The following is a 13,034-nucleotide window of genomic DNA, read 5'->3' as shown; positions in this document are numbered from 1 at the left end:
TGACACGTGGCACAATCTGGAGTGTTGGAATTTAAATTTTTTTAAATCCAACGGCAGAGATTAATTAGGTGAATAAAAATTAAAAAAAATGTAAAAAAATTCTTAAAAATCCGAAAAAAAATTATGAAAAATTATAAAAAATTTTGATTTCACTTCACCTATAAATACCTTCTCATTATGTTCTACCCTACACCACAATTTCATATTTTCTCAACTACTTTCAACCACATTCCTATCTTTCTTTCAAAGTTTCAATCCAATTTTTTTCCAACAAAATGACTACTCAACCAGGTACGAATTGGACGCTTCTTGAAGATGTTGCGTTGTGTACTAGTTGGGTTCAAGTTACTCATGATTCGATTACGGGTAATGAGATGCAGTTGCGAGAAATGTGAAGTCTTATTCATACCAATTATCTTGAGAAAATGGGTGGGCAAAGAACTAAGGAATCGATGTCCAGTCGTTGGAAATTACTTAGTCAATCGTTTAGTACGTGGAGAGACGCCTTGGCACAAGCTAGTGGTAATCTTCGAAGTGGGGAAAATTTAACGGATCAGGTAACAATATATTATTTATTTGTTAGCTACTTTCATTATATTTATTTGTTTGTATTATTTATTTGTTATCTTCTTTCATTATAATTATTTGTTAGCTACTTTCATTATATTTATTTGTTTGTATTATTTGTTACCTACTTTCATTATAATTATTTGTTAGCTACTTTCATTATAATTATTTGTTTGTATTATTTATTTGTTACCTACTTTCATTATAATTATTTGGTTGTATTATTTATTTGTTACCTACTTTCATTATAATTATTTGTTAGCTACTTTCATTATATTTATTTGTTTGTATTATTTATTTGTTACCTACTTTCATTATAATTATTTGTTAGCTACTTTCATTTATAATTATTTGTTTGTATTATTTATTTGTTACATACTTTCATTATAATTATTTATTTGTTACCTATTCTCATTATAATTATTTGTTTGTGTAGGAACTTCAAGCACAAGCTTGGTATGGTGCCAAAACCAAAAGCAAAAACAAAACATTCACCCGGTTTGAATGTTGGAATATTGTCAAAGATTGTCCTAAATTTAGAGTTGTGCATGTCGGTCCAGAAGTTTTCATGAACAGCACCCCTCTACACTCTACACCTGAGCATGCCTCGCATGATCATGATGAAGATGATGAAGAAGTGCCTGAAACGCCCCCCGTTGAACAAGCGTCGGGGTCGACCCGTTATCCAGTTAGGCCTCAAGGTAAGAAGGCTTCAAAGAGAAAAGGTAATGCTTCCAAGAATGATTATGCAAAGTATATGGAAGATCTTGCCCGCCAAGGTGAATTGAATTTGGCCCGGGAAATGGCTAAATTTGAGGCTGATAAGGCTAGAGAGGATGCAAAAGCTGCAGCTTTTGAGAGAAAATTTGAAGCTGATGAGAGAGAAAGAGAACTACTTCGGCAAGAAAGGGAACATAGAAGAGAAGAAAGAATGGCTGAACGAGATCGTGACATTATGAAGGAGCCTTTAGAAGGGAAGTCTCCAGACTCTAAATATTTTTGGAAGTCAGAGAAAGCGGATGTGTTGCGAAGGAGGCGTGCAAGAGAAGCGAGAGCAAGAGGAGATGGTCCTAGCACCACAAGAGAAGATTATCCTAGCATGACAAGAGAAGATCATCCTAGCACCACAAATTGGTTAGGTGATGGTTATCATCCATTCACGAACCCATAATTTTCCAATCAATTCGGGTTGTAATTTCTTATTCGGGTTGTAATTTCTTATTCATTGAATAGAGTACTTTATGTTGTTTCCAATTTATTGAACTTAGTACTTTATTCAAAACACATTTAAACACACCAAATAAAATAACATCAACACACCAAATAAACACACCAAATAAAAACAAACACCAAATAAAATAAAATTACATTTCAACTCACTAAATGAACTAAAAAAACACACCACATAAAATAAAATAAACACACCAAATAAAAACAAACACCAAATAAAATAAAATTACATTTCATCTCACTAAATGAACTAAAAAAACACACCACATAAAATAAAATAAACACACCAAATAAAATAAAATTACATTTCAACTCACTAAATGAACTAAAAAAACACACCACATAAAATAAAATAAACACACCAAATAAAAACAAACACCAAATAAAATAAAATTACATTTCAACTCACTAAATGAACTAAAAAAACACACCACATAAAATAAAATAAACACACCAAATAAAAACAAACACTAATGAACTTAAGTATCGTCAGCACCCCTCAATTCCCACTGGTGCTCTATCAAGTCAAGTTGGCGGGCATTGTGCATATTTGACCTTTGAAGTGCAGTATATCGTTGGATGATCCTTTCATTGTAACGTCCATCCCTTTCTAATGGCTCATGTTGCACGGGCTCATCGGTGGCGTCATGAGCACAATATATACGTGTTCTTGAATTGTTCATCGTGTCTGGCTCATATTCATCAACGGCTTCATAATCGTACTCATCTTCCACAATCATGTTGTGAAGAATGATGCACGTCATCATGATGGATCGAAGCGACTCTACATCAAACAATCTGGCAGCACCCCTGATGATCGCCCAGCGAGCTTGGAGGATACCGAAACAACGCTCCACATCCTTCCTGCACCCTTCTTGACATCTTGCAAAGTGTTTTTCCTTTGCACTGCGCGGACGTGGCACTGTTTTGACAAATGTTGACCACCTTGGGTAAATGCCATCAGCTAGGTAGTATGGCCCGTCGTACATACGTCCATTGACCTCATACGTGACTTTTGGTGCATTTCCTTGCAGGACATCGTTGAACACTGGGGATTGGGCAAGGACGTTGAGGTCATTTTGAGCTCCCGGAACCCCGAAAAAGGCGTGCCAAATCCATGTATCAAAAGATGCCACCGCCTCCAAAATGATACTTTTTGATCCTTTTCTGTCCCCATAAGCGCCTTGCCATGCACTTGGACAGTTTTTCCAAGTCCAGTGCATACAATCAATGCTTCCAATCATCCCTGGAAAACCTCGCATCTCGCCTTTCTTCAGAAGCCTTTGCAAGTCCATATGAGTAGGTCTCCGGAGGTACTCTGCGGTGTAGATAGATTCGATTGCCGAACAAAACCTCATGAGGGACTCAAGAATGGTTGATTGTCCCATCCTCGTTATCTCGTCCACTTGGTCTGCAGCTGCTCCATATGCAAGCATCCGCAAGGCAGCAGTAATTTTTTGCTGAGGCAGGAGACTCATAGCACCAAAAGCATCCGGCTTTTGCACAAAGTAAGAATCATGGTTGCAAACAGCGCCCATGATTTTGTTGAACAAATGTCGTTCCATTCTAAAACGACGTCGGAAGTATGTTTCAGGGAATGCACTGTTACGGACAAAATAATCGTCCAAGAGCTCCTGACCTCGTCGTTGCCTGTTTCTATCAATGTTTACAGCACGGTTGGGCCTGCAGATATGAGCCACAGCTTGGACGACTCGACGGGATTGTGAGGCTCCTGCCATTCTTGATTCGTCATCTCTCCGTCTACGCTCGTCATCCTCTTCCATCTCATTTTGGGCCCAATCCCTAACATTGAACATTCCTTGTGATTGGTTAAACAATTCTTCCTCTTCTTGCTCGATTTCCCACATCATCTTTGAAGAAGAAGAAGAAGACATTGTAAAAAGGAAGCAGAAACTATGAATAATGATAGGGATTTTGGTGAAGAAGGAAGCAAAAACTATGAATAATGATAGGGATTTTGGCGAAGAAGGAAGCAGAAACTATGAATAATGATAGAGATCTTGAGAAAATTGGTGTGAGATTTATGAGGATGGATGGGGGATTATATGGAGGATTTAGAAGGGATTAGGTTGTAGATAATGCCACGTGGCATGCCGTCATTCGTTAAAAATCTGGTGGAAATCTATCCTCAAAGATTGTAATCGGATTGTGACACGTGGCACGACGTGATTGGTTAAAAATCTTATCAGAAATCCATCACCAATAATTGTCTTTTCAGATAATGACACGTGCCTTGACACAACGATTAAAAATCTTATCGGAAATCCATCACCAATAATTTTCTTTGCGGATAATGACACGTGGCGCAACGAGAACGATTAAAAATCTTATCCGAAATAACAAATATAATTATTTTGAATTATTTTATAAATACAAAAATACAAAAATTTTATTGCTATTGGCTTTTCGGATAATGACACGTGGTGCAACGAGAACGATTAAAAATCTTATCCGAAATTACAAATAAAATTATTATGTATTATTTTATAAATAAAAAAATATTAATATTTTATTGCCAATTGCCAGGGCTATTCAGTGCAGGGGTGGAGATGCAAAAGGCAATTGACAGGGGAATGCACTATTCATTAAGGGCAGTTACTGTTCACTAGGTGGATTAAATAGTGAATTGCCTGGGGGGAGGGCTCCTACACTGGAGTTGCTCTAAGTCGTTTTCGCCAGAAGGAATCAAGAGCATTGGAGGTGAACGCTGTACAACCTGAGATCCTAGCAAGTTGTTTTTTATTATCCCTTGCTCGATCATGCCATGACCTTAATGATTTCAATTTGTTAGCATACCAAAATTGATGCATTAAAGAGGTTATATTGTTGGGAATATGAATCACATTTTCTCTTTGAAGATGCCATCTTGATTAACCCATCGTTTTTAGACGGTGCTTAGTCATGTTTAGCTTTCTCATGTTCTATATAAACAACTCTTTGCTCCGTGAGTATATAATTGATCTTTCCCTTAAATACTCCTTCGCTATTGAACTTCAAATCTTTTCTCTCCTACAAATTCCACCTAGTTGAAAAGAATCGAGTTGTTTATCTAATTTATGTATAGCGAGTGTACGCTTATGAGGGTCATATGTTGTATTTTAGAAAGTAGGGCAACATAACCTGCTACACCAAAATATTATCTTTGAGGGGAGAAATCTACTCTTAAGAACAATGATCACACGTCTCAACCTCAAATCTTGATCTACTCAAACATCGTTGGAGGTTGATATATTCGTCACAAGAGATAAGTATTTCATTGTTTCATTATTTGATATGATTGACCGTGTCAACGTAAATTATCGTTTACTAATATTTATCTTGTGTGAATTCTTGTAGGAGAAGTTTTTCCAGTACACCGAGCTCTCCATGATAAAATGAAAGTTCAGGAGACGCCAATTAATCAAGTGACACACCTGCATGCTTCTCCTTCCACAAATGTAATCATACCCGATATTAATAAAAGGCACATAATCACTATAATTTCTTGTGTTCTTAGCCTTCATCTGATTTTGTGTGTGACATTTTGACTGTTTGTTGTCCATCGAAAAAAACCGCGATTTTGGTAGAGCATGTTTGTACAATAAATTGTATTTATATTTTTGTTTAAGGAAAATTAATAAAAAGAGTTTGAAAACTTTAAGTTTTAACAATAAGGATAAAATAAAGGATAAAGTAAATAGTACTATAATTAATTTTTTAGTGTAAAAATATGATTTTTGAACAGTACCGAAAGTTTTTCGTTAAAATTTCATTTTATTTATGCTGAGAAAAATGTAGTACGGTAGTGTGCCGGTTCTCCTGCCCACTTTTGACCATCTTTTGATAATCGTTTCCTTTTAAATGTCTGGTTTGAGGATGATTCCATGTGTATATAAATCACAATTTATTTCGGGTTTTCGAAAATGATGAATAACCGTGACTTGCCACTAATTGTCTTCTTTTAAAAAAAAATAAAAAATAAAAAATACACACACACACACACAAAACCAAATTACTCATGAATTGAACAAAACTTTGTCAAATGAATTGAGAGCAGGGTAAATTACAATACCATTTTGACAATTACATACTTTTTGTACCCCATTTCTCTCATAGATAATAAAACCGTTTTTCATTTTGTACACCACCCAATAAAAACACAACAAGAAATACATAATGTTATAAACCCTTAAACCCTACTCTTCATTTTCTTCTTTCCTTCCCAATTATACCTTTTTTCAACATCTCATTCTCTTTTTTCGGCTTTTATTGATTTACATATACAAGGCAGGAGGCCAAACCACATCCAAAAAAACCTCTCCTTATCTCTTTAATTTATCTCCCTCTCCCCAATAAAAAATGAATAACAAAGGATGAGCACACAGCAACCCTATATGATTACCTCGGCTTTGGTTGGTCGGACTAGCCGCTGGGCTGATGGACTACCCAACAATGTAGCTTGAGATCTAGTAAGCATCTCGACCATTGATGGGGTTTGATAAGCCTGAACAAGACTCGAACCATCAGTAGAGTCACCTCTAGCTGTCGCTCGTTGCCATGAGTGTGAGCTTAATCCTGAAAGGATGTATGCTCTGCCAGATGCCTCGTACACATGTCTGCTTGCCATCCTCTCTTGCATTTCCTTGAGCTCAGCATCCAATGCTACACACAGATGGTCTTGGGATTTTGCTGACACGGTGTCTGACAATACCCTTCGACAAATTTCAAGGGTTGAAACTGCACCAGCTAAGTCTCCCAGCTCAGCTGCAGCTCGTGCTTGAGCCATTGCCTCGGCCGCCTGGAGCCTATTACGTTGCCTGTCCACTTCTATTGACACTACTGCTTGCCCAACTACATCAGGTCTCTCGATTCTAACTTCTTCACTCTCTATTGTCGCCATTTCTTTATTTAAGGGATCCTTGTAAATGCATTTCACCTTTATCAATGATGTTACATTGCTACAAGACTCTGTTGGGACATTTACTGAAACCAGAAAATCCCTCTCTTCATCAGCGTACATACCTCCAACATCAATTACCCCTTTCAGTCCATCAGCCATCACACGACTTGGGTAGCTTCCTGCTTTTAGTGAACCGAGGCGGAGACTTGTGTTCACACACTCAACTGCCACCTGCAGCTCTTGCACCACAACACTCAAAAGCCCTCCAATGCATTGTGCAAATGCATCCTGGATGACAGCTTCTGTCTCAATGAAAGAAAATGTTCCCCCAGATATCTCTGAAATTGAGTGCATCGATGATGCATCATGATCTCCACCAAATCCAAATGCATGCACTGGAATCTGGAAGCCTGTATTGTCACCGCCATGAATAGACAAAGGGAGGAGCAACTTATAATTTGGCTGAGATTGGTTAGGCCCAGAGCCACTGATGGTATAAGTGTCCTGCCCATCTGACAACAGTATTATACTGGCAACAGGATTCTTTCCCCTTCGATCTTCCAATACCTTGCCACCCTTCCTTAGGCCCTCGGCAATGTTGGTCCCACCATTTGCGACCAGAGAGTTAACAGCTTGCAATGCCTGCTGGCGTCCAGTGTCAGTCATCCGGCGGAGGGGAAAGAGGCGACGTGCTGTTGAAGAGAATGCAATAACCGAGAGTCTGTCATTGGAGCCAAGATTCTGTATTACGAACCCCATAGCCCTTTTCAGCAATGCAAGCTTGGTTCCTGCCATGCTACCGCTGGTGTCAAGCACTGTGACTAGGTCTACTGGAGCACGATGATTCTGAGAAAACTGAGGCGGCAAAGTGGACTGATTTCTGCTAGGATTTTGTCTTGTAATTGAAGTAGCCGCTTTCAGATGGATCAAAACTGTAAAATTGCCGCAAGAATTGGATTTTGAAACAGCTGAAACCTCTGGGAATGTTTTGATCTCTATCATCCTAACCAAATTGTCATCTGCACCATTTTTATCGCACGAGCTTCTCTCAGCAAACACAGGTTGGTCTAAGGATTCATCATCATTAAATACAGCTGGCTCATGAGCCTGGTAAAGTGGCATGATGTGTGGTCGGCTCAAGTCTCTTCGAGAAGGAGGAAGTCGGCGAACCACAGTCATCAAAGCATCATTTTGGGGCCAACCTACCGGACCAATAGCTGCCCTTCCAGGGGGAGGATCCAAACTAGGACCCTGCTCTGGGATTTCTTTCCACTTTGCCCTACAAACTGGGCAAATTTGGTTGCCATGTTTCACGTTTGATGTGATGCAGTGAAAATGAAAAGAATGTGAACATTCAGCGGTGAAAAGAGCATGGCCACCTCCTTGTTTCATTTTGGTTAAGCATATCGAGCACGTTTGCTGAAAACACAAAACAAGTGTAAGAAAGAGAGCATAAATAAGCCATATCAATCAACCCACATAGATTATCGCAGTGGCATCATGGAACTTTGAAAATTAAACAATCTCAAAGAAATTATCATTTATCAACGGTGTGAGGATTCTAATACATTGAGAAATTCAACAGTATTGTGATGTGTACAAGGACAGCTATAGTATAGACATACACACAAATTCCAGAAAAAAAAGATGCAGTTCACAACACATTAACTTAATTATTAAACAAAAATTAAAGAGAAAAGGCTAAGTAAGATCATGATATGTCCTGCATATAATCCCCAGATGTCGCAGCAAGTAAAGCGGGGGCAAAAACGATCAGTACATCAATAACTTGTCATGCCAACAAAAAGGAAGGAAATGTTTTCAATTTCGTCTTAAGTCTGCTGTACATTCTCATAATTGTGTGGTAAGAGATGCCTTTTAACATAGGATAGGCTAAGCAAGTAGAATTATCACAAACGGATAAAATAAAAGGGAGTGATAGATCCACTGGTAACTGGTAAGCCATTGTACAGGTAACTAAACCCAACAATTTGCTCAATTTTATGCCTTAAAAATCAAACAGGAAAGAATAAATACCCTCCACTTAATTTGAGAAAAATGAAAACGAAGTTGAAAAAAGAAAAAAACACAACAAATGAAAAGGAAAAACAATTTTTAAGAACGATTTTTATGGTGCTCCAGAGTATCCTGTAGTTCGGGGTTTTTAACCGATAGACTAAACCAGAGCTCTGAAAAGAGCCAGAAAAACCAATATATCAAACAAAAGGGAATTAATAAGATGCTTTATGGGACTACTTTCCGCTTTCTTTTTTTACTTGTTTGATGAAATTTACTGCCAGAAGGCTTGCAGATGATCAGTCAACAGAGGAGGAGGAAAAGGAAAGGCAAACCCTTTAGTCTTTTTTTTTTTACCATTTAGGCAAACAAGAATGGTCCTGAAAGTGACTTGTGCATTAACCCCCCCACATGCTCAACACAGGAAAACAACATAAACATTAAAATTCACATTTAAAGATTTAATTGTTTCCTCAAAATCCGCTAAAATATGATCTTATCAAAGACCTGATGTCTTTTAAGGCCAAAAGAATTGAGACCTGATCTGTAAATTCTAAGAAATGATTTTCATGAAAATATGGAGGTCAAGATGCATAATTTTTGGAACCAAACTCTAAATTAGGCACCATTTGTAAGCCATTTTGCTTCTGAGCTGAAATTTATACCTGACTTCTCTAAACTAACCACAAAAACTTCAACTTCTCAGCAACCAAACAGAATAAACTAAAACTGATAAGAACCCATCAATTATAAGCTCACACAAAGGAGGAAAATCCGTTCCATTTGTGATAATTAGATGAAAAGACAAACCTTTGAGGATTTGCTTCCATTTCTGGAGAGCTTCAAACCATTGGAGGATGGAGTTGGAGTGGTAGGCCTGGAGGAGCCATCGGCCCAATTGGCAGGTGAAAGCAGGGCAGCATCAGACAACCTCTCAGCTGAGTCCACAAAGGAGGGAGATGAATCCTCTAGTGTTTTGGGAAGATATAAACACAGATTCAGCCCCAGTGCAAGCTTTGCTTTCCTCCATTTGCTCCCCATTTTTTAACTTGAAATGTTTCAAAGGTTAAAACCCGGAACCCAAATTCTCTGCTTGGAGCTGAGGCTCAAAGAAACTTCAGAGCTAGCACAAAAAAGATTGAAAATGTAAGCAAAACTCACAAATCCCAGATCTCAAAGTGCTTAAATTAAGCTGCTTTTTTGGTCCTTTCTCCAGCTGGGAGAGAGTTCTTGGAATGAGAGAGAGATAGTGGGCTTTAACAAAAGTTGAAATGGAACACGAAAATCGAGGGAGAGAAAGAGAGATGTGTTTAATGGAGGGGTTTAGAAGGAAAACTAGAAGAAACTGGGGTTGAATTGTATTTGCAGAAAACTGAAGCTAAATGTCAACACAGCACAACTGAGTCATAGTTGTACTACTCTTCTTGTTGGTGTCCGTGGCCGCCTTGAGAGAGCGCGGGAGGGAGGGAGGGAGGGAGGGAGGGAGAGAGAAAGACAGAGAGAGAGAGATTGATTTTTCTTTGGTATTAGTGTGTGTGTTTATTGAGAAGATTTTGACCTTGGTTTGGTCCTTTTGTGGGATTTATTAGTAAATAAGCTTTAAGTTGTTTGAACAAATAAATAAATAAATAAATAAAAGCTTAAGTTAAAAAACGGTAAAAGGAGTTGCACGTACTTAAATGTAAAGAGAAATGCTATGAGCATGAAGATGTTGTAAAACAATTAAAGTTTTAATCTAAATAGTCAAAATTTAAAAAAAAAAATACTCTCTTTGTTATAGTAAAATAAAAGAAAAACTAATGAAAATGATTTGAAAATTTTGAGTTTTAATCAAAATAACAAAAAGATGTTGTAAATGAATAGTACTAGGAGTGATTTTTTTAAAGTAAAAATATTTTTTTTTAAAAGTAAAAAAGACCAAAAGTATTTCGTTAAAACTTCCTACAATAAATTGTCATTCTTTAAATTTAAAGAGTAATTATTTTGCTAAATATCAGAATATAATAAATTCAATGGTGAACTCCTTAGCAAGGAGAAAAGAAAGAGAGAGAATGGTGGAAAATAATAAATTGTTGTTTGATCACTTGAATTATTACTCTACTTGAAATTGATTTTCTAAACTATTTTTTAGTAAATTAACCTCTAAACTATTTGAAATTAGGCAATTAATCCCTAACCGTTAAATTGATGAAATTTTACCCATTTTGCTTGCAAATACTAATACGTAATCAGCACGTGATTCACTCTTAAGAAGAAAGTCGGGGCAATATTTGTCAAATGTAAAAGCACGTTTTGGTTGAATAGGGGAAAGTTGGGTGCTTCTGTATCATATCTCACTTTATTTTTCGTGGAATTATCATTTATTGAACCTAACTTTTTTTTTTCTCTTTTTTTTCCTTTCTTTTTTCTCATTTAATATTATATCTTTCAGTTTCCGTGAATTTTTTGCATAACAAGAAAAAGAAAAGTATATCTTAAAAGTCCTAATGTATATTTATTTGACTAGAACGGTAACTTGAAAAATAAAATGTTGTATATATAGTCAACTTCAAATTTTGCCTTTCATTAAAAAAAAAATTCATTTCTAATCTTTCTTGGGGGTAAAATAAAATGCTGGTTGCTGTAAAAGAGAAAATATATTGCACCGTTAAAAATTGCCTCTTATATTTCGTAAAAGAATTAAGTTATAAGAACCTTTGAAACCTGAAAAATCTCTAACCAAGTTCATGAAGAATGGCTAATTAGGACTAGTATGAAAGTGCTTTTAAAATGATTGAAATCATTTTTGGTGAAATTGATTTTTGGATTTTAAAAACATTTTGAGTGCTTTTCAAAATCTACTTAGATTTTAATAAGGATTGGTTTCCAAAATATTTTCACAAAAAATACTTTTAGTTATTTTAAGAGCATTTCCAAACAAGAATTTTATGACTAGCCAAAAAATAATAATCGTCTACCATGACCATTTTTTTTTCTCAACATTTATAAATATGTTATTTTTATCTTGCATTGTCAATTTGAGCAGATTTGGTTGATAATAAATTATTTATGACCAAATGAGAGAAATAATTAAGGAGTGTTATTGGAACAAAAATAGATTAGTACCTTTTGATAGCATTTACATTGTGTATTACTACGTTAATATTAGCCGATATTATCATATTTTTATAGAGTAGTTGATTAAATTTAGATAATGTATTAAATACTGTAAATTAATACGTAACTCAGTTCATCTTATATATAAGTATAAACAAATGATAATATTTATGCAGCAGTATTTAGTGTTAGTGGCTGGTTGTCAAATCCCTCTTTTCTCCATGATCTCTGAAACATATCTTTTACTTTGGCTGATAAAATAAGATCAAAATGTTGAGTGGATCATAATTTACTTGACAAAAAGAAATCCCCCATTACAAAATGCATGAATCAATTTTGTATCATGAATAATGGAGTTGGGGGCCATGGCCCCCGTGCTGCTTATTATGCATAATCATGATGAATGATTGTTGGCCATGGAGTCAAATGGTGCCATTTCTTTTAATCATGCAATTTTTATATTTTGTTTTATTTTAATTAGGAATATTTTTAATCACCGTCCTTAAGTGATGGTGATATTTGTCACTTTATTTATTATCGTTGGATGAGTTTAAATTTCTAGTACAATGAATAGACACAAATCTTAAAATTTAAAATCATCTAATAATAATTAATGAAGTTATAAGTATTACTATCACTTAAGGATGGCGAGCAAAAATGCATTCTTTTTATATTCTTACACATAGGATGATATGATAAGTTTGCCACACGTGCACATCATCACAGCAGTCGTTTCGTGGGTTCCCATGTCAACCCTGTTGACATTACGACTTAAATCTTATCATCACATGAGTTGGATTTCTCTTTTGTTTTCTCTTTTCTGTATTTTCCTTTACTTTTCCTTTTTATTTAGCTTTTTTCTCTTTGACTTTAATAGCAAATGAAAATGAAATTTAACTAAAGAAAAACATCATTAGAATGATATATCGTTTTTCAGTTAATATGGGTTATTGATCTTTTGGTGAATTTTTCATCACATTCCATTGGGATTTTGCATAAAGTAGAAAACAACATTTGGACCTAGAAATGGTCATATTTTTTTGGAAGAATATCAAATACAAATTTCTAAAATATTCCGCAGATGAAATTTGTTTATATGCCCAAATCGTTTTATTTTCTATAGATTCTTTCAACAACCAAATGAGCCTTAGACAATTGTGAAACACATAAAGAGAATGACATGTTTATATAGGGGTCATTTGATAATTGTTTTCATTCTTTTTTT

General features: G+C 35.8%; 3 protein-coding genes across 3 annotated transcripts; 1 reads left to right on the top strand and 2 right to left on the bottom strand.

Moving 5' to 3' along the window:
• Positions 1 to 384: 384 nt before the first annotated feature.
• LOC139197436 (uncharacterized) lies at positions 385 to 1,821 on the top strand. Its single transcript, XM_070824853.1, has 2 exons — positions 385 to 557; positions 1,004 to 1,821. The coding sequence occupies exons 1-2, from the start codon at positions 426 to 428 to the stop codon at positions 1,736 to 1,738; spliced, it is 867 nt and encodes a 288-aa protein (XP_070680954.1). The 5' UTR covers positions 385 to 425; the 3' UTR covers positions 1,739 to 1,821.
• Positions 1,822 to 2,180: 359 nt separating this feature from the next.
• LOC139197871 (protein ALP1-like) lies at positions 2,181 to 4,381 on the bottom strand. Its single transcript, XM_070825855.1, has one exon. It carries the CDS (start codon positions 3,690 to 3,692, stop codon positions 2,277 to 2,279), a length of 1,416 nt encoding a protein of 471 aa, XP_070681956.1. The 5' UTR covers positions 3,693 to 4,381; the 3' UTR covers positions 2,181 to 2,276.
• A 1,439-nt stretch (positions 4,382 to 5,820) lies between these two features.
• LOC103410572 (E3 ubiquitin-protein ligase WAV3-like) lies at positions 5,821 to 10,273 on the bottom strand. Its single transcript, XM_008349256.4, has 2 exons — positions 9,524 to 10,273; positions 5,821 to 8,116 (listed from the first exon to the last, which is right to left on the bottom strand). Exons 1-2 carry the CDS (start codon positions 9,752 to 9,754, stop codon positions 6,188 to 6,190), a joined length of 2,160 nt encoding a protein of 719 aa, XP_008347478.1. The 5' UTR covers positions 9,755 to 10,273; the 3' UTR covers positions 5,821 to 6,187.
• Between the last annotated feature and the right edge of the window lie 2,761 nt (positions 10,274 to 13,034).

Source organism: Malus domestica, chromosome 07 (genome assembly GCF_042453785.1).
Source record: "Malus domestica chromosome 07, GDT2T_hap1".
NCBI classification, from domain to species: Eukaryota; Viridiplantae; Streptophyta; class Magnoliopsida; order Rosales; family Rosaceae; genus Malus; species Malus domestica.
Note: the sequence above shows the minus strand (reverse complement) of the source record. Positions and strands in the feature narration are given on the sequence as shown.